General features: G+C 54.8%; 8 protein-coding genes and 1 non-coding gene across 9 annotated transcripts; 6 read left to right on the forward strand and 3 right to left on the reverse strand.

The window, feature by feature from the left end:
- Positions 1 to 1,129: 1,129 nt before the first annotated feature.
- F5Z01DRAFT_677175 (major facilitator superfamily domain-containing protein) lies at positions 1,130 to 2,428 on the forward strand (the record flags this gene model as incomplete). Its single annotated transcript, XM_046265334.1, has 3 exons — positions 1,130 to 1,213; positions 1,258 to 2,062; positions 2,112 to 2,428. The coding sequence occupies 3 exons, from the start codon at positions 1,130 to 1,132 to the stop codon at positions 2,426 to 2,428; spliced, it is 1,206 nt and encodes a 401-aa protein (XP_046115104.1).
- Positions 2,429 to 4,433: 2,005 nt separating this feature from the next.
- F5Z01DRAFT_639581 (uncharacterized protein) lies at positions 4,434 to 5,060 on the reverse strand (the record flags this gene model as incomplete). Its single annotated transcript, XM_046262452.1, has 1 exon — positions 4,434 to 5,060. The coding sequence occupies one exon, from the start codon at positions 5,058 to 5,060 to the stop codon at positions 4,434 to 4,436; it is 627 nt and encodes a 208-aa protein (XP_046115105.1).
- A 4,555-nt stretch (positions 5,061 to 9,615) lies between these two features.
- F5Z01DRAFT_628180 (fatty acid desaturase) lies at positions 9,616 to 11,574 on the forward strand (the record flags this gene model as incomplete). Its single annotated transcript, XM_046261581.1, has 2 exons — positions 9,616 to 9,794; positions 10,065 to 11,574. 2 exons carry the CDS (start codon positions 9,616 to 9,618, stop codon positions 11,572 to 11,574), a joined length of 1,689 nt encoding a protein of 562 aa, XP_046115106.1.
- A 255-nt stretch (positions 11,575 to 11,829) lies between these two features.
- F5Z01DRAFT_298705 (uncharacterized protein) lies at positions 11,830 to 13,784 on the forward strand. The gene is made up of 4 exons (XM_046258861.1): positions 11,830 to 11,859; positions 11,911 to 12,044; positions 12,133 to 13,104; positions 13,154 to 13,784. The coding sequence occupies exons 3-4, from the start codon at positions 12,224 to 12,226 to the stop codon at positions 13,443 to 13,445; spliced, it is 1,173 nt and encodes a 390-aa protein (XP_046115107.1). The 5' UTR covers positions 11,830 to 11,859; positions 11,911 to 12,044; positions 12,133 to 12,223; the 3' UTR covers positions 13,446 to 13,784.
- Positions 13,785 to 14,062: 278 nt separating this feature from the next.
- F5Z01DRAFT_t89 lies at positions 14,063 to 14,168 on the reverse strand. Its single transcript has one exon. It is a non-coding gene; the product is annotated as a tRNA-Met (tRNA).
- A 413-nt stretch (positions 14,169 to 14,581) lies between these two features.
- On the forward strand, positions 14,582 to 16,262 carry F5Z01DRAFT_664185 (uncharacterized protein). Its single transcript, XM_046264081.1, has 3 exons — positions 14,582 to 15,600; positions 15,648 to 15,953; positions 16,005 to 16,262. The coding sequence occupies exons 1-3, from the start codon at positions 14,767 to 14,769 to the stop codon at positions 16,152 to 16,154; spliced, it is 1,290 nt and encodes a 429-aa protein (XP_046115108.1). The 5' UTR covers positions 14,582 to 14,766; the 3' UTR covers positions 16,155 to 16,262.
- A 350-nt stretch (positions 16,263 to 16,612) lies between these two features.
- On the forward strand, positions 16,613 to 17,788 carry F5Z01DRAFT_664188 (S-adenosyl-L-methionine-dependent methyltransferase). Its single transcript, XM_046264082.1, has 3 exons — positions 16,613 to 16,910; positions 16,984 to 17,250; positions 17,307 to 17,788. The coding sequence occupies exons 1-3, from the start codon at positions 16,707 to 16,709 to the stop codon at positions 17,487 to 17,489; spliced, it is 654 nt and encodes a 217-aa protein (XP_046115109.1). The 5' UTR covers positions 16,613 to 16,706; the 3' UTR covers positions 17,490 to 17,788.
- F5Z01DRAFT_298819 (putative Hsp40 co-chaperone Jid1) lies at positions 17,518 to 18,866 on the forward strand. Its single transcript, XM_046258865.1, has one exon. The coding sequence runs from the start codon at positions 17,745 to 17,747 to the stop codon at positions 18,675 to 18,677; it is 933 nt and encodes a 310-aa protein (XP_046115110.1). The 5' UTR covers positions 17,518 to 17,744; the 3' UTR covers positions 18,678 to 18,866.
- F5Z01DRAFT_298845 (phosphatidic acid phosphatase type 2/haloperoxidase) lies at positions 18,866 to 20,434 on the reverse strand. The gene is made up of 2 exons (XM_046258866.1): positions 20,092 to 20,434; positions 18,866 to 20,041 (listed from the first exon to the last, which is right to left on the reverse strand). Exons 1-2 carry the CDS (start codon positions 20,293 to 20,295, stop codon positions 19,055 to 19,057), a joined length of 1,191 nt encoding a protein of 396 aa, XP_046115111.1. The 5' UTR covers positions 20,296 to 20,434; the 3' UTR covers positions 18,866 to 19,054.
- Positions 20,435 to 20,636: the final 202 nt, after the last annotated feature.

The raw sequence follows: 20,636 nt of genomic DNA on the forward strand, positions 1-20,636 counted from the left end.
GCTCTACAGGGACCGAAGACTGGAGAACAGCGACGCTTAAGACACAAACAGCAATTGCAATTGTTAAATCGTAGAAAAAGAAGAAAAGGCTTGTTTCTCCTGAAAAGTCCCGAGGTGGTCGGGAGAGCCCCACCAGCCGCCGTAGCGCATCCGTCACCCAAAGACACCAGTCTCTTCCGACTTGCCGTGTCACGTCTTGGCTTCACTTTCTTCGTCTTCAACTCCACCATCCTTCGTCAAGAGAGCCATCACTGCGGTCATGTCCTGCCATTGATTAAGGTGAGCTCATATCCGACGAAGCGGTCGGCGCACAGTTCCGTCCGCTTCACAAAAGAGCCAACCTTGTCGGTCCCTCACTGCACGCGATCCGAGAGGCCTCTCACCAAGCAAAGATGATCGCCCGCGACCTATCCTTTTCGTGATATCCCCGATCCCGACGGCCTACCTATCTGGGAAGGCCGAGCCTGCCATCATCGATCACTGCCGCTAGCCAAGATGCGGCTCCGTCAGCCCTGGGCCCTGGCCCATAATTCCCAACGACAGTGCGGTCTTTTGCCCGACGGCCCTCTTGCCCTCATGCTTCCATCTCACGCGACTCTCCTACATGATGTCAATCGTTTACCTTGCCGGTAGATAATAGGCGCTGCTGCCGGTGAGTCGGGTGCCTTTTTTTGGCCGGGCCCGCCCCTGGACAAGGGCCGCTGCTAAACAGTATGCTTAACCCGCCCTGACCAACCGCGCATCGCGAAGCACAAGTTCGTCATGGCCCCAGAATGACGCTGTCCTGCTTCGGCTGGGGATTCGTGTTAGGACTTTGGCTACAGGGTACATGTATATAGATAGCTAGCCGTGCCCTGGTAGCTGCTCGATGTGATATTCTCCACGGTTGCCCAAGATCAAACAGAGAAGCCCCAACATGTCTGTCAGCAGGGATCAGTCTCCGCTGAGATCCGATCCTACTCCAGCGGATGACGCAGTCAGAAAAGAAGGCAAAAGTGAAGGACTCTTTCCGCCAGATAGCCCTCCCCAAGACGAAGACCATGGAGTGAGGAGTTTGGGCGGTGGAAGATCCTCCAGTGTGTACCGTCCCATTCACTTACCATGCCCCCCCTTCAACTAACCGTTCAGAATGTCCATCTTCCTCGTCAACATCTGGCAAATCCTGGGCGCATGCGCCCCCAACTTTGGTAGCGTTATGGCCGCACGGGCACTGGTGCGTACCTCACCTGCCACGAACGACCTCGCTAACCCAGACAGGGCGGTATCAGCTGCGCCGGTGGCAGTGTCACCCTCGGCATGGTAGCTGACCTGTACGGTCCGGACAATCAACAATGGGCTGTCGCCTATGTCGTCCTCTCCTCCGTCCTTGGCACGTCCATCGGCCCCGTCGTGGGCGGTCCGATCGAAAAGTTTCTCCCCTGGTACTGGAACTTCTGGATCCAGCTCATCTTCGGCGCTTCCGCCCAGGCTATCCATTTCTTCATGCCCGAGAGCCGATCGACCATCATCATGGACCGCGAGGCGCGACGGCGGCGCAAGACCGGTGAGGATCCAAACGTGTACGGCCCGAACGAAGTCAAGAACCCGCGCATCTCCATGCACGAGTTTCTCATCACCTGGACCCGGCCTTTTGAGATGTTTCTGCGCGAGCCTATTGTCCTCAGCTGCTCTCTCCTCTCTGGATTCTCGGATGCTCTCATCTTCACGTTCCAGGAGGGTTTCCACCCTGTCTACGAGCAATGGGGATTTGGCACCTTGCAGATTGCCTGGGCGTTCATTCCCATCAACATTGGCTACTTTGTCGCGTGGGCCAGCTATTGGCCCTGGATTATCAAAGACCAGCATAAGCTCCAGGCAAAGGGGTCGGAGAAGCTCGCACCCGAGTTCCGTCTCAAGTTGCTGCTCTGGCTAGCTCCGTTGGAGACGATCGGGCTCTTTGGATTTGCCTGGACATCCATGGGACCGCCCGAGTCGCACTGGATCGCGCCCATGATCTTCTCCTTCTTGATTGCGATTGCCAACTACGCCATCTACATGTCGACTGTCGACTACATGATCGCCGGTAAGTCGCCCCTTGTTCATCTGGCACTGCACCATGCTGATGTATTTAGCCTACGGCGTCTATTCCGCGTCAGCGACAGGTGGCAACGGATTTGCTCGAGATCTCCTCGCGGGTATCGCTGCGCTCTACGCTGGCCCGCTCTACAGCAACATTCCGCCCAAGAAACGCCATCTCGAATACGCCAGCACGATCCTCGCCTGCATTGCCTTTGTCGTGCTCATACCCGTATACGTCATCTACTTCTACGGACCTCGGATTCGCGCCAAGTCCAAGTTTGCGCAGACACTAGACGCGGAGAGGAAAGCCAAGGGACAGAGGAGACTCACCGCGGCGGAACCAGAGGACTTGGAGCCCAAGAATCTGTAGGCGTCACTTTGGATGGGGTATTTGGGGTTGACGAGGCATTGTTATTGATGTTAATATCAGGAGATAAACAAGATGATGGTTTGATCCCAGAGGGATATCGGATGCCAACATGGCCAGTTATTGAGTTTGATATAACCGAGGGCATCGCCAGACTAGGAATCCAGACCCAGTTCTCCCACAAGCTCTTGGTGCCTGTTCTCTTTGATGGGCATGTTGTTTGGGTTTAAGTAACAGAAGATATAAGAACTGATCCAGACAGTCCACGACCGGTCAAAGAAACCATTTGACGGAACAAAAACCGAACCCCAACAGTGTACCAACGGCACCCTTACAAGCATCGACCCCTGCGAAACAAGTCAGTCAACTGCTCCATCAAACAACAACCATCAAGACTCACGTGAATCAATCGATCTCGCACTCAATGGGGGCCCAGCTAACGCAACTGCGCCTCAACTCCTCCCACATCTCGCGCCAAGCCCCGATGACGCCCGCGGTTCTCGCCTCGACAAAGTCCCGAAGCACAAGCATCGCCCAGATGATTGAAGGGTCGTATATCTGCTCATGTTGTGCCTCTATGGCCTGCCGGACAATCTCCATCTCGAGGGCCACAACGTGCTGCTGGCGGACCGGCCAAAGGAGATAGGTTGGCGGCGCCGTGAGACGCCGCAAGAAGGTGACGGGGCCGGAGGGGCCACGGGTGGTGGCGTCGCGACCGACAATGAAGTTACGCCGGGGTTTGGGCATAACTGTGGTGATCGTAGCAGTACGAGCAGAAGCGTTGAAGGAGGGGATAAGGGCGCGGCACAGGCGTAGATGGTGAGAATATTGCTATCGACTCCCCTGCTGTTGCTGCTGCTGTGGCTGCTGCTACTGTCGGTGTTGATATCAACGTTCGTACTGCTACAGCACTTGAAAAAGTGCGATATTGTCAGAATCGGTAGAGGTGTGTGAAGTTGAGAAAAGAAAACAAAGGAGGTTGAAAGAGGCGTTGCCAGATATACCTGCCGAATTCATCTGATTTCTCAGATTCACGTCAGATCTTCTGCCACAGCAAGTGCGAGTTCATGCGCTGTGGCACCTACCCAGTGCAGCGTTCACTGGCACAAAGAGGTTGGCACAAATACAGTGTTTATTTCTGGTATTTCGAAAATCTCTTTCTTTCGCGAAGAATGTGTTGACTCTGGTCTTCACTGATCTATGTACCGACACAGACGACTACAAAGCGAGCATGATGTGCAGGACTGCGAGTCCGAGATGAAGAAGAAAATATGACAAGACTATTATCCTTTTTCCTTGCTTGAAGGTGCGCTTCTATTGCTCAATCGTGAATACTGAAAGTGCCTGTAGTCAAGATGGAGCCCCTCCTCCTGAGAAAGGGGCAGGAGAGGGTCACTCGGAGACAACACCAACCAGGTAGCCATATGGAGCTTCTAGAGCTGGTTTCCCAAAAATACTCTGTCGATTGCGACCCGCGTTGACTATTTCGTCGAAGTAGGAACTCGTCTTGGGGTCGTCTAGGGCACGAGGAGTTGGGAGCTGAATCGTTCAGCCTGGCCCATGCAGAAGTGCTACATTGTTGGTTGCCACGTAATCGAGCGGTTCACATGGACGGACATTATTCTGGCACTTGCTCGATTCGATCAAAGCGACGGGAAGGATACCTGACTCTGTAGACATCATGTACTGGCCCTGCGAATAGTGTTCCTCCACTCAGCTTTCCCAATAGGCTTCTTCTCAATGATTTCTGCCTTTCCCGGCTTCGTTCACAAGCTTCTGTTTGTTGATGTTCTTCCGGTCGTGGTTTAGTAAAAGATTCGCAGCGCGGCATGCGTGCCCGGTTTCAGCTACACCCAGTTGAAAGTTCGGGAGGGTCGTCGATCTAGTTCACCAAAGTGTTTGGAAGTTCCTAGATAGACAAAGAACTAGGCATCAGTAGATATCGTACACAATGCAAAGCAGCAAAGTTGTGAGTACAGGAGTGTGGTTTCGGTCCACATGCAGTTGGCTACTCGCGCTGCATTGAAAAGACGTAGTCTTCAATCGATAGAGTAGGAATGGTGTAGTCTCGCGCAAAAGCTCCAAGCAGTGGCACACCCGCACATTCCTGGCAACAGGACTGAAGCCCGGAGACGATCGAGTAGGCGGTCGGAAAACGCATGGATTTGACAATTCGACTATTTGCCGTCGAAATGGGGAGAGCTTGCAACCTTGTTAGTCTGGGATTCGTTAGCTCTACCGTTTTGAAGCCATTTCGTATGCAAGCCACGTTACGTCGAGTCTTCCGTCTGCGGCTTTGTCGATGCAAGTGGTTCTTTCCAGCTTCTGGTGGTTTCTGAGGTCGTTGAACGCTACAAAGATGGAGAGAGAGAGAGAGCTCGAAAGCGCCGTTGCCGCCAACGTGATGTGTGATGGGCTCGCGGTTGCCCGTGATTCGGTCCTTGAAGAGTTGTATGAGGAGTCGTAGTCCGTACTGGTTGGGACCAAGGCTTTTCGTGTCGTATTGGGCATCGTAATGGGTAGGAGTTGTCGATGGACAGGTCGAAGTCTTTTGGGGTGGTGGCTCAGAATCTAAACACGAGTTTAGTTTTCTTGCGACTTGGAGAACGCGCGAACGCAACAGCGGATCCAACATGTTCAAGACTGGCAGCTGCCGGACAGTAACTTGAGTAATAAGTAAAATCAACAGCCATTTTTGAACTTTTCAAGAAGTGTTAAGGCATGGCGTGAAGGTGTCTGGGATAGCAACTCGGCTGAGGGGAGTCTTTCAAGGTCCCATCACCGCGCAACAACAGAAATTCTCGTAATCCAAGCCACAACATAACGCGGTATACTACCAGCATGATAAACATAAATAGCCTCCGCCCAGCGCTAATATTCCTCTACGTCTGTGCATTGCGCCGCCCGTAGTCACTCGAGAAGTATGTGAACACCTTAGAGAAGACATGACTTCTTCCTCAAGACAAGGCATCAAGCCTCCTCTTAATGAAAAATTTTTTGGTCCCAAAAATTGTCCTGGAAAAGCCTATCCAAAACTGCCTGGCTGTGCCACCAGGGCAGCAGCGTCGTGGCCAGCACGACCCCCCACCAACGAGGTGCGTCAGAGAGGGCAGGCGTCTATACGGAGGAAGAAGAAGAAGTAAAGAGAAACGAGGGCAATGACTTTCTTATAGTAGGCTTCGGTCTGGCTGATCTCAGATGAGCTCGCGCTCAAGACTTGGGCAAGGAGTGACCCCTTGGCAACATCGACATGCGGACAGGCCAGTACAGATGAAGTCGTGAGCTGCCTGTCAGTAAACATCATGAAATGCATCTGTGTGATTGGCTCAATATTAGTCTGATCAACAAAGGGACCGTCACTTGACCGCGGGCAACGGTGGCTGGACGTTCCACAAATCTCCCAGACCGCCAGCTGCTGGAGTCCATGGCATCAGCGTATACGAAAGACTCTGGCTAAGCCCCCTGGTCCCCGAAGCCATGGCAGCACGCGCAAGATGAGGCTTCGAGACTGGGTCAAGAGAGGTTTGTTCAGCCACATTAGATTTGTCCCTTTCCCACACCTCCACGACGGTCTCACGCTCAGTTGAAACTGGATTTTGTTTGCTCTTCACTGCCGGCAGGCGGTACGCCGAGCCGTTCATAGTCCAAAATACATGGGCAGACACAGATTCTAGTTCTGCGGTGGCTATGATGCTTTGTTTGGGGATCCTCCTGTGTTGGGTTGCCGAGACCCTTGAGTGTGCGATGCGGCTTTTCAGCCTCGACAAGTCTTCGTGGATCTAAACATTTTGAAAGACGCCCCAGTCTCGCCTTTGTTCCTAGTAGACCGACCACGAATCGGGAGAAGACGTCAATAATCTCAACTCGTTGTGGTGGTTGGCCCAAGAGTACTGCCGTAGGCTTGCCCTCCTGAAGATGCCCTCACTTTCTTGTGCTCTTGAGGCATCTCTACGTCACTCTCAACCGACAGCCTTCGAGAGACTACGCGCGTACATCAGCTCCACAACGGTCTCCCCGAAAGATAGACAGCCGTCTCTGAAGACTTGACCCTGTGTCTTCATGGGCCCCCGTTCTTGAGCTACTTGAGCTCACATCCATGCCCCTTCACACTGGGTGATGGTGGGGTATTCGGATATGCCAAATACCACTTACTACTTGATCCTATGCAGCTACAATGCCTGGAGTGGGGACATTGTAATCTCGCTGGTCAGAAGTATGCATGATACCTTCATGTCTATACCTAGTGCTGTTGCAGCTCGTGCAGCCAATCCCACTTGAATAAGGTAGGCTGAGCATTTGGAGCCAGTGAATCATCCCCCTCGCTGGAAAGACGCATAACCTTGGAAGCATGTGAATGAAGCAGGTCGCTCATACTCGCTATCGTAGCATCTCGATTCTCAAGGGCACAAGAATTGTGATCAACACACCGCAAATCACGCCTCAGTTGACAGGTGTCGTTTTTGCAAGTACCTGGTAATTATTACGGCCCGTCCGACCCTACTAGTACCTTAGTACCTGGCAATAATTGCAGCTGCCAAGATCGAGTACACAGGCAGGTTCCTCCTGCCGTCTCTGTGTCAGGTCTGGCACACCTTTTCTTTTAACGTTAGTCGGTTGGTATTCCGACAGCGAGGACAACTGGCAGGCGATGGCTACGATTATCGCAGGTTACCTGTCTGAAGTTTTCTCTCCATAAGGGCGTGCTGTGCAATGAAAGCACCCGAGGAGCGTTGGCGACTCTATGCCTCTGATCAATGGAACCTCATTCCTCAACTCACTCTGTTGGTCTGTCGGCTGTCCCAACTTCCAAGCCCACATCCCACTGCGCCAAGCTGCCAACATTATCATGGGGCGGGGAAGGCGCAATACCCCGTCACAGGCAACAGCGCAATCCCCTCATGTGTGTCGCTTTCGCCGCTGCACTCACTGCCCGTACTAGTGACTGGACTGGATGTTGAAGACTGGACGCGTACGTGTGCTCTGCGCGTGCGCCCGCCGCTGACGTCAAAGGGCAGAGCCCCTAATCAGAACAGACTCTAGCTCTGGTCTAGGGCTGTTCCTGCGCTATTAAGGTAGGCACACAATTGTCGCCAATGCGCCTGCCGCGGTAACAAGCCACGGGTGGGTGTGGCGGCGGTCTGGCAGTGAGTGGTTGGTTCATTTTGGATAATATTTTGCTGCAGGATCAGTACCTGTAGGGGACAGGTTTTGGTTCGAGGGCCTGCGTTGTTCGCTTGGATGCCCGGGGTAGGTAACGAGAGAATTCTAGAAGAATTGAACGTTATGGTCGTCTCGTAACAAATTTCTGCCCTCGAGTCTATTTACTCTTTTTATTGCGCAGGTCGATTGACACAAGAAGTCGAGTGTCTCGGCCCAGCACTTTCCGGGCGTCTCCAGGTATTCCAGAAAACAAGAACCAGGCTAGCCTATCCCCTTTATCCACAATATTAGGGGCGCAGTGCATGCCTTGGCACGGTTTCAAGGGTCCCTGACCCGATAAAATTGGCTCTTTTGGCGCTGGTGGAGCGGTGGAGAGCCGGGGTTCACGCCATGTGGAGAGAATACCCTGCCTGGTATCGACAGCCTTGATTGAGGACTGACAGTCTGGCTGGAGCTGCTGCTTTGGGCAGGGCCCCTGGGGCCACTGGAAAGCTTAGCTCAATTATTAGTAGGGGCCCGCGGCAGGCCGACGACAGCGACTGGACTTGACGTCTCCCGTTGACAAATTTGACAGGACGGACGCTAGACTTGCCCTCTACGTGTGTCACCACCACTTCTTTGAGGCTCTAGGCTCTGCTTGGGCTCTCTCGCACACAGGATTGATCACACGCGCACAAGCGCACAACCCACACGCCTCTAGACCACTCGGATTCGTGCGCGTCCGACGGGACAAAATAAGTTGACCGACCTTTGCGAGGACCCCGACGACGTGTGCCCCATCTGCTGCGGAGATCTCCAGAATTTACCGACCCAGGGTCCAGCATTGCGAAACGAGCGCGCACCCGGCAGTGCGTACGAGCAAAGGGTCCAGGTCTGTTCGTCGTCGTCGTAAGCGCCATTCCACAATTGTTGATGAATGAGCCACATTCATTCGCATTCGCCCCTGGCCGCGTGCTCGTTCGTTCGCTCGTTCACTCGCTCGCTCGCTCGGTTTGCGTTTTTCTCATCCTCGCGTGGCCTATCCGACGCACGCCCACCAAGGGGGCACCCGAGATTGGTTGCTTGACTGATTTAGACCAGCCAGCAGCAACTGAGCGGATAAACCTGGCGGCTCTTGCATCCTGCGGCGTTTCTCAACGGGAAGTTGGCAATTCAGGGATCCTTGGCCTGTGCGTGACTACCACACGCAGAATTGAGCCCCCCTGTCGATACAATAACGAAGAGATTGTGAGATTTGGTCATGTCCAATTGGTCGCAGGCCGCTGTACCTTGCATCTTGTTACGTGCTCAGCGGCCACAAGTCCTCATTGCGGTGGAGCCCGTGGCTTGCTCCTTGGAGAACTAGACTCCACGTCAGGTCCCCCTTCGCCGGTCCATCAAAGGCTCCAGACGATGATACGAACCAGCGCCGGGGCCCGGGGGGCGATCCATTTACAGTTGAAGGCTTGAAGCAGAAGAGGGGTCCGGTCCGGTCTGATCTTGTCACCGCCCAGGCCAGGCCAGGCTCCTCACTGCAGGCTTGTCCCAATGGCCCCGTCGTTGTTGATCATTTTTAGGGCCATGATTGATGAGCCTCCTAGGCTGAGCTGGACTGGACTGAACTGGATCCGGCTCCTCACCCTCTCGCGGGTACGCTCGCCGTGATTGTCTGTCCGTCGGTCCTTTCCGTTCGTGGGCTGCGCCTGGTCTGTCCGTCCATGGGCTGTAGATTTGCTGCCGGTCCTTGCAGAACGTATAGGTAATAATAGAGAGAAGCCAAGCCGAAGCTGCTGCTCTTCTTCTTCCTCCTGTTTGTTCATCCATCCCCTTCCAATCACTTGCGCAAATTGAAACGCCTGCCTGAGACCAGCTCCTTTGTGTCCTCAACTCCTTCTCTTCATTGTCGCTCCTTCGCATCCCTCTTTTGCTTGAGTGCACCAGACCTTTGGCACCGAGCTTATCATCGTTGCTCGACTGTCTTGACTTGACTTTCTGCTCACACAGAGCCGACCCGACCAAATCACAGGAGACGGTGACACTCAGACCTCAGCATGGATCGCGACCAGATCCTCACGCCTCGCCAGGTCGAGGGCATGATCGCCAAGGGCGACACCATTGTCATCTTTCAGGACATGGTCCTCAAGCTCGACGGCTGGCTCCAAAAACACCCAGGCGGCAAGCTGGCCATCCTCCACATGGTTGGTCGCGATGCGACAGACGAAATTATGGCGTACGGTACCCAGAGTGTTCCCCGAGTCCCATGTTCCCACCCATTTCCCCCGGCGCCGAGCGAGCAGATCTGGTGAGGAGGGAAATCGCAAACAACTGAAAAAGAAAATCGACATGTGCGATTGATCTCCCCCGGGGGGATGTCGATTACTTTTGAAGTGTTCCTTTTTCCTCCCCCGCCAGGGTCCTGCATATTCGCATTTGTCAGACTCTGGAGAAGAAATCCCGCCTGGGTACTTGCCGTTCCATGGAGCTAACGCCTTATCTCCAGGTACCATCGCGCGCCCACCCTCAAGTCCGTCAGCGCATTTCGGATCGGCCGGAAACCACTGGGCCCCTGGATCAACATGAAGCCACCAATCCGCGGCGGCGTCTACCTTGAATGCACCGACGACGAGGCCCGGGCTGGCGGGGCCTTGGACGACTCCGACACCGAGGGCGAGTCGCTCCTCTCGGAGCCTGCCCTGACCGACATCTCCTCCGGCACCTCCGTCTTTTCCTCGACCGACGCCGGGTTGCGAAAGCGCATTGGCACACCGCTGTCGCAATGTAGCTCCGCGTCCGTCGAGGGGGGCGACGCCGGCGCCATGACCCGCGCCGAGTTCACCACGTCCGTCTGCCAGGCCGATGTCGCCAAGGACTTGCTTGAGTATCCTCCGCTCGACCAGGACGTCCAGGAGGACATTGTCCGCCGCTACCGCGCCCTGCACCAGGCCGTCATCGACGAGGGCCTGTACCAGTGTAACTACTGGAAGTATGGAGAGGAGATGGTCCGCTACACCTCTCTGTTTGTGCTGTTCCTGGTCGCCCTGCGGTATGAACAGTACTGCCTGTCGGCCGTCTTCCTCGGCGGCTTCTGGCATCAGATCATGTTCACCGCCCACGATGCCGGCCATCGTGCCATCACCCAGAAGTTTGTCATCGACTCGGCCATTGGTGTCTTCATTGCCGACTTTTGCTGCGGTCTCTCCATCGGCTGGTGGAAGAGCAGCCACAACGTCCACCACCTCATCACGAACCACCCTGAACACGACCCCGATATCCAGAACCTCGCCCTCTTCGCCACGAGCCCGCAGTTCTTCAAGTCGCTCGTCTCCTCCTACTACGACGGCTTCGTCTTCTACTGGGACCGCCTGGCCGAGTTCCTGGTGCCGATCCAGCAGTACACCTATTACCCGATCATGGCGATTGCCCGCTTCAACCTGTACGTCCTCTCATGGCTGCATGTCCTGTCCAACAAGTCGTCCGGGCTAGGCGGCAGCAAGGCATGGTGGATCCGTCCGGCCGAGATGGCGGGCATGGCATGCTACTGGTTCCTCTTCGGCTACTGTCTCGTGTGGTGCTCCATCCCCACGTGGACGTCGCGCATCCTGTTCGTCCTCATCTCGCACATTGTGCTCATGCCTCTGCATGTGCAGATCAACCTGTCTCACTGGGGCATGTCCACGGCCGAGCTGGGCGAGGGCGAGTCCTTTGCCCAGAGACAGATGCGGACCACCATGGATATCGACTGTCCCACCTGGCTGGACTGGTTCCACGGCGGCCTGCAGTTCCAGGTCGTGCACCACCTGTTCCCCCGCGTGCCTCGCCACAATCTGAGGCGCGTGCAGACTCTGCTCAAGGAGTTCGCCAAGGACACCAACATCCCATACTCGCTGATGGGATTCGTGGACGGGAACCACAAGGTGCTAGGACGCTTGGGCGAGGTTGGCGAGCAGGTCAAACTGCTCGTCCGCTGCCAAAAGGATATGGCTGAAAAAGGCGAAATGGGGTTACATTGATTTTGACTGCATTGTAACGGCGGGCGTACCTGGATCTCGTTGGGATAAAAATAGAGCTTGTTTTCTTTGATCGTCGTTCGATTTTGGACAGAGATAGCGTCTTTTCTCGCTACAATTTACACATACATCCTGATGATGTTGTTTTTATTCAGTGCCAAATCATGCTGCTGTTCCCAAGTCAGTACGATGATCCATAATGAACTGATTCATCTTACCTGGGATGATGCATTCTGGAATACGCGCTGCTTGTGAGAAGGGTAGCGCATCGGACACTGGTAGTTGGCGGTGAGCCTTTGATATTCAGACTACATCGAGTGATGACACTAACAATTCAAGACATCCATGTCGTCATTCGTTCATCAGGCCAAGCGCCGATAGCCACGCAGAGATCCGTCACATTCAATTAAGCTACTACCTTAAGCACGATCCCTGGATCGCGCTTGCCTCGCCCTACGTCTATGACATCACGTGTATGTAACGATCATCGCATGTCCCAGCTCGCGTCTTTCGGACGCGTCTTGGCTAAGATACCTTGGGTAAGTACTCATTCTTATCAAGTTTGTCACTCAACTCCAGCTTGTTTTCAAGTTTACCTACTTAACACAAGCAAAAAACACCATTGTGCGCCGCGCTTCAGTACGCACCAATCATGGCATCCGGACACGACGATTCGGGTAAGCGAGACTCCCCCACCGGGGGGAAGGAGGTGCCCGAGGCCAAGGTGATGAAGCAAACCAGCATCGGGGAGAGTATGGGCATAGACACGGATCCAGAAGGAGACTCGGATGGGCCTGAGGAGACACGCGATCAAAACACGCATAACCTACGCTCTAGGCGGAGAGCGTCGCCCAGGCCTGCGGAGAACGAGGAAGAAGATGCCAAACCCGAAAGCAAGGACAAGAAGGCTAGTAACAAGAAGGTGAAGAAGGAAGACCGGTCCCACGGTGATGGCAAGTCGGCTGTCAACTCACACGGCGAACCCGACACTCCATCCTCTATCCTCGAAAAGGGCATCATCTACTTCTTCATCCGCGGGCGAGTCAACGTCGAGAGCCCCACGTCCGTCGAGGATATTGCGCGGAGCTTCATGCTCCTGCGTCCCCTGCCTCACGACGCGAAGCTCACAGAGGGCAAAATTGGCGACGCAGGCAACATCCGCATCGTCGTCCTGCCGAAAAAGGTCTTCCCCAAGAGCGGAAGAGACCGGTTCCTCTCCTTTGTGGAGAAGACTGGCACTTCCTTTGACGAGATCAAGAATGAGTTCCTGGAGGGCGCCAATTACGACACCAAGACTGCGGGAAAGAGACACACGCCCGCTGCGACGCCTGCCGCGGAAGGCGTCTATGCCATCACATCGACGGGACGCGAGAGTCATCTTGCGTATATACTGACGCTGCCGGAGGAGCTGGGTGAGTTCCAGAAGGATCTCGGATTGAAGAGTCAGGGAAGCTTCATCATCAGCACCAGAAATCCAGAGACAAGCCCCCCGGCAGGCGCGCAGATACCGGAGGGTCCAGAGTTTCCCAAGGAGTATGTTGAACTCTCCCAGCGGGTGACCTTGACGGCTAATAGTGTATAGAGTTCAGGAAGAGTTCCGTAATTTGCGCTGGCTGCCCACGCAACCCAAGCACTTTGACTACGTCAATGCTCAGGTTCTGCTTATTGGCGAGACTAGCGGGATCCAAAAGGCCACGGAGCCTCAGAAGGAAGACCAGAAGCACCACAAGGAGGAGCCGCTGGAGGCACTGGAGCATTTGGAGGAGGAGGACTTGAATCGGATGAAGGGCTTGCCGGGCGATCAGTCTTCGTCCATTTTTGCGGACTTGGAGGCGAGGGCTAAGGATTATCCAAAGCTGCAGACGACTTTTTAATGATGCTATGATAGGGTAGTGGAAGTCGGCAAACGAGGGTTGTCGCCAACGTTGTAAGCAAAAGTTGTTCAAAGTCTTTGGACAGCAGGGAACCTGAACGCACGCCTGTGTCACTACGTGCGACTTGACCTTCTGCGTGGTGTGGTTGAGCATCTTTTGGACCCTAGCCGATCTACACCTGGAACGTGATGAGACTGCTTCACAGACAGTTTCAACGTGGTGCCGAATAGACCGCAAGGTTTCACACTGCCTCTGGGTCAGAGCTCGCAGACTCTACTTCATTTTACAGTCCCAGAATGACCCACAATGCCGCGCGAAGCCTGTCCGTGAAAACAATACCATAGCGCCTTGAGGAAATTCATCATTCTTTAAAAGATTTCGAGTAAGGGAAAGGTCTTTCAATGATAGGGTAGCATTGCTGTTTGTAGCTGTTCATAGCGTTGGGAGGAGTCAGGACGGTGGCGGTCCCGTCTGTTCTTCCACTCTTCCCGTACTGGACGCCAGAAGCCGCCGGATGTACTGAATGACGCTCTTCGCAAAAATAAAAAGGCACGACGGCAAAGCAATGTGGTAACCTGCGTGAGAAAAATAAAAAATGTCTTTTTTGGCAAAAGAAATGTCCTCAGTGAGGCTCGAACTCACGACCTCTGGATATCTCAAGACTGAGCTTGATCATATTTTGTAATATGAGACCAACGCGCTAGCCAACTGCGCCATGAAGACAGCTGTTCGAATTGCTGGATTCGCAGTCTATATTGCCTAACTATGCCAGACGAGGCGAGCCCGACTCTGCTCGAATGCTGAACTGAATCAAAAGCTCTTCGCCTGGATTGCCTCTATCGTGGGAGACAACGTATATATCACCACCTAGATCATGTCTGCTTGACTAGATAGAACTGGAATATCTAGATGCCGTCCAGTCTGATGTCATTCAGATGAATCTTCACTTCTGGCGGCGGATTGTGTATAAAAGGAGTCGACAAACCCGGTCGACCATTGTCAACGTAATGGTTCTAGCCTATCGAACCTGGGGATCACATGTCAAATAACATACGCTCTATCGGTTTCTGCAAAAGAAATCCTTCGGACATTTCAGTCAGCCCGTGCCCGTAGCTACGTAGCCAATCCAAGAGTCCCCTCAATGTGACAGGGTCAAAAGACCGGCGCTGACGAGTACCCCGACCGAAATCACAAACCCGAATTTCGTATCTCCGTCTCCTGTTATCAATCTAATCTGATCTAACACCAGCGGACTCTGCAACATGTACTTGGCCTGCTCCCCTTGCTCTGTTACCAAACCATCAAACATGGTGTCGCCATCATGTTCCAACACACGATACTCTGGCTAGACGCCGTAGCGGAGATAGCTGCTATTGTTGCCGCCGAAGTTGTGCGCGGCATGAACGCCTTTTTCCTCCGTCAGCAAATCCGCGTTCTCGGATCGACGCCACCTGAGCAGCGTACCCAGAATGTTGTCGTTGTCGGCGCTTCATTTGCAGGCTATCATGCGGCCCGTCTCATGGCGCGCAGCCTGCCTCGAAATAGCCACTACCGAGTCGTGGTGATAGAGCCAAACAGTCACTTCCAGTTTACTTGGCTTCTGCCTCGCTTCTGCGTGGCCCCGGGACACGAACACAAAGCCTTCATACCGTACGGCGGATACATCAGTGGCACAGCCCCAGGAAGCTTGCAATGGGTCAGGGATTGGGTTACGGACATTGGAAAAAACATTGTTACTGTGGGCAATGAGGACGTTATCCCGTACGAGTATCTTGTTGTGGCGACAGGATCGGGCGTACGCCAGGGACTACCGTCCAGAGTCAACGCGACGGACAAGACAGAGGGGGTGAAGCTCCTGCGCGAGTTCCAGGCCTCTATCCAAAGCGCAAAGAGGATTGTTGTCGTTGGCGGTGGCGCTGCCGGCGTCGAGCTTGCTACCGACGCCAAGTCCAAGTATCCGGAAAAGCATGTCACCCTTGTCCACTCAAGAAGCGCGCCCATGCACCTCTGGGCAAGTAGTCTGCAGAAGGCAGCACTGGAGGGCTTGGAGCGACTAGGATGTGAGCTCATTCTCAATGAGAGGGTGATTGAGCAGGACGATAAAGCCGGGACGATTACGTTGCAATCGGGAAAAGTCATGGAGACTGACTGCGTTGTGAGTAGTAGACCTTACCCCTGGCACGACTTTTCTGAGCCCTCAAGGTGAACTGTACCGGGCAGAAGCCTTCCTCCGAACTGATCGCGAAGCTCTCGCCCAGCTCCATTGCATCGACGGGTCACATCAAAGTCAACCCGAACCTGAGCATCAGGGACGACTCGCTTTCGGACAGGGTCTACATCTGCGGAGACGTTGCTGACACGCAAACGCCAAATCCGAATGCACGATCGGCCATGCTGCAGGGCAGTGTGGTAGCCGACAATGTTCTACTCGCAATCAAAGACCAGAAACCCAGGCATGTCTACAAGAACCACTGGCTGCAAGGCTTTATCAAACTGACCCTGGGACTGGTACGGGTTCGCGTCATACTGAATCGAGAAACCTGACTAATGTGACCGTAGGACCGGTCAGTATCACTTTTCGGTCACGGTGAAACGGCTCTGCTTTTCCAGAGTCGGGAGAAGAAAGAAGATCTGATGGCAGCGCAGGGCTGGAAGCACCTAGGTGCCAAACCCTTCGTGGATGACTCAAGCTCACCCAAGTCCTGCTGACAATGAGAAGCTGACCGACTCACGCCACTGGATCAACTTGCGACTTTAGCTAGTCACCGGCAAGAAATCATCTCGCTCGGATTTGGAGACATTAGGCGTATTTTCTCGTGTACTTCCTTATGCACTGGTCGAGGACATCAGGGCATTAGCCAAGCTGTCAGCTGGCCCGGCTGGTGCGTTGAACACTGGTGAATATAAAGAATGCCCAAGAATTAATTGGCCTAGTACACAGAGTAAGATGAAGGATCTTTTGTGTTTGATTTGATAATGTGCTGTTGTTGGAGGACGCTAAATGAACGACGACCGGGGCCGGATCCGGGTTGTCGGCGGCGGACTTTGGACTTGTGGGCCCCGGACTCCCGCCGTCGGTCCGTATTTACGGAGTAGGGTCTAGGGTATGTCATATGTGAACGACTGTACGTTGGTCCAAACTCCAACGAGGAAAAGCTGCCCCGCCTGACGTACCTCAACAAGGGTGGCATTTTGTGCAATGCGGCAAAGCGAGGCCATCTTTCCCCTTCACTTCTCAGCCACAACCTCCCCTCGAGACCCATGACGTCTGAAAACGACAAGGCTCTCAGCCATGCCGAGTACTGGGACGAGTACTATTCCAAGTCCGATGGCGCGGCGCCGACGCACGAATGGTTTCGCTCCTTTGGCGATCTGGAGCAATTTTTCCAGACCAACTTTTTCGACGCCGACGGGCTGACGCCCAGCGACAACCCCCTCATTCTCAACCTTGGCTCTGGAGACAGTGTGCGTCGTTCCATCGCTCATGGCCTGGTCTGACTCGTCGTCACTCGCACCCACTAACCCGCCATCGGTCCAGGTCATTCCGGTTGAACTCGCGTCCCGGGGCTATCAACGCCAGCTCTGCGTCGACTTCTCCCCCACCGTCGTCGATCTCATGACCAAGCGCCATGCCGAATTCGAAGGGATAGAATGGAAGCTCATGGACGTACGCGACATGGCCGTCGTGGCCGACGGATCCATCGATGTTGCCTTTGACAAAGGGACACTGGATGCCATGATCTATGGGAGTCCTTGGGACCCCCCACAAATGGTCAAGGATAATACGAGCGCATACCTCAAGGAAGTAAGCGACCAAAAATCGTATACCCCGCGGCACGATTGATCTGACCCGTCCTCAAGGTTCACAGGGTACTCAGAGACGGCGGCGTGTTTTTGTATGTCACGTTTCGACAACCACATTTTATGAAACCGCTCTTGAATCCCATGGTGGAACGGGGCATGGATATGGACATGCAAGTCCTTGGCGGTGCCGGCGCCTTTGAATACTACGGATACAAGATTCAAAAGGTAGGGACTAAATAAATGCAGGGCCACTGTGAGGACCTTGTCCAACCTTGGAATGGAGGTGTCTGCGCGCATGAGTCAAATAGAGGCTGGGCGCCGACTGGTGCGCAATGCTTTCCTGAGGACCACGGCTACCCAGGGCAGTCTCGTAGGTCATGCCGTCGATTGTTGCGTGGACAATGCCTCGGTGAAGCGCAAAGCTTGGGTACAGGCGTCTGCGTTACTTCACACGTCCGCGATAAGATAAGAGACAGATAAGATCGATAAGCAATTATGGGGCCAGCATGCGGGACGCCGTTCCCTGTGACCTCACGACTCTCAATCAACCTCGAACCCATGCATTCATGCTCACGCGACGGCCATCGTCTTCCGCTTCAACAACCAACCTCCGTCGCCTACCATGACTCCTCCTGGCGACGGGCCTCTCTCACCGTGAAGACCATGTTCCCACGCAAAGCCCTTCGAGCTCTCCAGCCTGTCGGCCACCAATGCCGCCACTACGCCACGCCCCGGCAACCCGACGACGCCGCGCCCCCGCCGTGGCCGACGTCTGACCATCCCACGCCATACGAGATCTTTGCCATCAACAAGGTCACGCCCTACAACAAGAAGCGGTTCTACCAGCTGGTCAAGCTCTATCACCCAGACTTGAAGGCGCCCGCCCACTCCAAGGTGCCACCCGAAGTACGCGTAGAGCGCTACCGACTCATCGTCGCGGCCAACACTCTCCTCTCCGACCCGGACAAACGACGCGCGTACGACCTCCACGGCGTGGGATGGCTGACGAGGTCGTCACTACGAAACTTTGACAAGGCGTGGCGGCATCAACCGGGCAATGCGTCAGCGAATGCGACGTGGGAAGACTGGGAGCGTTGGCACCAGGCACGCGGCGAGGCGCCAGCCCCTCGTCAGGGCACCGTGTACATGCCCAACAGCATCTTTGCCATGCTGATCGCCATGACGGTGATGGTGGGTGCCATGGTGCAGGGCCAGCGCGCGGAGACCTCGGGCGCGCAATACCTATCGGAGACGGCACTGCGACATCAAGCTGTGGGCAATGAAGTGAGGAGGAGCACCATGGCGAGTGCGGGTATGAACAAGGACGAGAGGATTGGCCGGTTCCTGCGGGACAGGGAGAATGTGTCCTATCAGTTTGCGCCGAACAAGTTTGAGTCGCAGGACGATGAGCAGGAGGAGAGCAGATAAGGCCCCTCGAGACTACGTATCCTTCTGTTTTCCTTGTCGGGCTCCTGCATTTGCAAAGTTATGCGCACTTCTCCCGCCCTTGGCTTATTACACAAATTTAGATGATTAGAGTTACGCGCTTCGCCGTGCCTTGCAGTGCCTCGACACGAAAGCAGGCAGATGGCTCCTCGCAGATGGCTCCTCCTAGACAAGGGACTTGCATCGGCAAATCACATCAAGATGGAGGCGACACACGAGAACAGTTGTTACAGACAGCATTTCATGAGAAAGTACCATTCGCTTCAGAAGACTATGGGTATAATTGATCAGAAGCCGTGATTACATTACTTCGTCCGAGGCACCTGGGCCATTCCGCCACACTTATCCGCTCCCCCTTCCTAGACCATGGTCTCGGGCTCGTGGTGGCCACCCACAGCGCGGCGAGGGATCGACGTGCCGTTGTGGCCGTTGTATCCATCAGGATACGTACCCGGGTGACCATGCCCATGACCGTGACCAACACCGTGGCCAGCACCATGACCGACACCGTGACCAACACCATGGCCAAGACCACCGTCAAGGCCGGTTGCGCCCCAGCCAGCATGGCGTGTGAAGACAGCGTTGGCCAGCTCAGCGCCCTCGACGGCGTACATAAAGGGCGCGCGGCGGTTGAGGGGGATGTGGTTGAAGCGGAAATCCCAGACGGCGGCGTAGACCATGCGGTAGGAAGAAAAGGCAAAGATGGTGCCGATGATGGCGCCAGCGAGAACATCGTACCAGTTGTGGAACTCGTCAATGGTGAGAGCGCCGCCAATCAGACAGGCGCCGAGGACGGGGGCGTAGATGGCGACGAGCTTCCACATGGCCGGGTGGTAGTTGGAAAACACCTTGAGCTTGGCGTTGAGGTAGAGGTAGAGGAAGATGAAGCCGGCAAAGGCGGCGGTGGTGTGGCCGCTGGGCATGGACTCGAGGCTGTCGTCAATCTGGCTCTTGTCGCCGGTGCAGATCTCCTTGGTGTAGTAGATTTGCTTGAAGCCCTTTTCGTTGTAGCCGCGGTCGTCGGCGAGGCTGATGTCGGGCTTGCAGACGTCGAGGAAGTGGGGACGCAGGCCGCCGATGAGCCACTTGACGAAGACCTGGAAGACGGCGGCGCAGATGAGGGAGTAGAGCAGGCCGATGACGGCGTTGTTGACGTCCCAGAAGGAGCGGACGCGGATCTGCATCACGAGGAAGACGAAGATGGGCACCAGCGCGGCGAGCAGGGCGGCGGCCCAGATGGGGATGATCTCGTCACGGAGGGGATAGGCGAACTGGGGATAGACGATTTCGCCGTCCGCGAAAGTGACGGCGAACGAGCGAGAGGGCGCAGGGTCCGCCATGTAGACCTGGTTCACATGAGTAAGGGGTAGGACGTTGAGGTTCGTGGGGGACTTACACCCAGACCAATGGCGCCCATGACGGCCATGGTCACAATGTCCAGCCAAGTGCACTTGAGCCACTGGCCGAAGCTCGGTCTCTTGGCCATGCTGTAGGGCCCCCGTCCATGACTGCGCTTGGTCGTGCGTACCTTGTCGGTCTTGTGGGCGTGACCAGTGGGAGCTGGCGGCGCGGCCTCCTTGTTGCGGTTGAAGAAACGCATCGTGGTGTGGTTGGGCTGGGCTGGACAGAGCCTCAACACTAGGTCAGGCGCTACGGGGTATTAGGCTGCTTTCAACGAAAGGGTGGGAAAGAAGTGATTCGAATTGTTGTTTCCCAACGGCACATTGTCTTGTACATATATTCACCATGTTCTTGCAGCCCCTGATGTGCCTGAGGTCATGATCTACATCCTGACTTGGGCGTAAACTTGGAAAAGGACAGCCAACAGACGTCACTGACATGGGTGAAACATGACGCGCGACACAGAATGAAGTGTTACCTAAACGGTAAATAAACCAGCAAGCTTTATGGCCGGGAATAGCGGCAAAGCAGTGCCGGGCG

This window comes from Emericellopsis atlantica (genome assembly GCF_019669845.1).
Source record: "Emericellopsis atlantica unplaced genomic scaffold F5Z01scaffold_29, whole genome shotgun sequence".
NCBI classification, from domain to species: domain Eukaryota; kingdom Fungi; phylum Ascomycota; class Sordariomycetes; order Hypocreales; family Bionectriaceae; genus Emericellopsis; species Emericellopsis atlantica.

Coding starts and splice junctions, on each gene's coding strand:
- F5Z01DRAFT_298705 (XM_046258861.1), top strand. CDS start 12,224: ATGGCATCCGGACACGACGATTCGGGTAAGCGAGACTCCCCCACCGGG. Junction 13,105..13,153: donor GGTCCAGAGTTTCCCAAGGA/GTATGTTGAACT, acceptor AATAGTGTATAG/AGTTCAGGAAGAGTTCCGTA.
- F5Z01DRAFT_664185 (XM_046264081.1), top strand. CDS start 14,767: ATGTTCCAACACACGATACTCTGGCTAGACGCCGTAGCGGAGATAGCT. Junction 15,601..15,647: donor TCATGGAGACTGACTGCGTT/GTGAGTAGTAGA, acceptor TGAGCCCTCAAG/GTGAACTGTACCGGGCAGAA. Junction 15,954..16,004: donor TCAAACTGACCCTGGGACTG/GTACGGGTTCGC, acceptor ATGTGACCGTAG/GACCGGTCAGTATCACTTTT.
- F5Z01DRAFT_664188 (XM_046264082.1), top strand. CDS start 16,707: ATGACGTCTGAAAACGACAAGGCTCTCAGCCATGCCGAGTACTGGGAC. Junction 16,911..16,983: donor ACCTTGGCTCTGGAGACAGT/GTGCGTCGTTCC, acceptor CCATCGGTCCAG/GTCATTCCGGTTGAACTCGC. Junction 17,251..17,306: donor CGAGCGCATACCTCAAGGAA/GTAAGCGACCAA, acceptor CCCGTCCTCAAG/GTTCACAGGGTACTCAGAGA.
- F5Z01DRAFT_298819 (XM_046258865.1), top strand. CDS start 17,745: ATGGGGCCAGCATGCGGGACGCCGTTCCCTGTGACCTCACGACTCTCA.
- F5Z01DRAFT_298845 (XM_046258866.1), bottom strand. CDS start 20,295: ATGCGTTTCTTCAACCGCAACAAGGAGGCCGCGCCGCCAGCTCCCACT. Junction 20,042..20,091: donor TGGGCGCCATTGGTCTGGGT/GTAAGTCCCCCA, acceptor CATGTGAACCAG/GTCTACATGGCGGACCCTGC.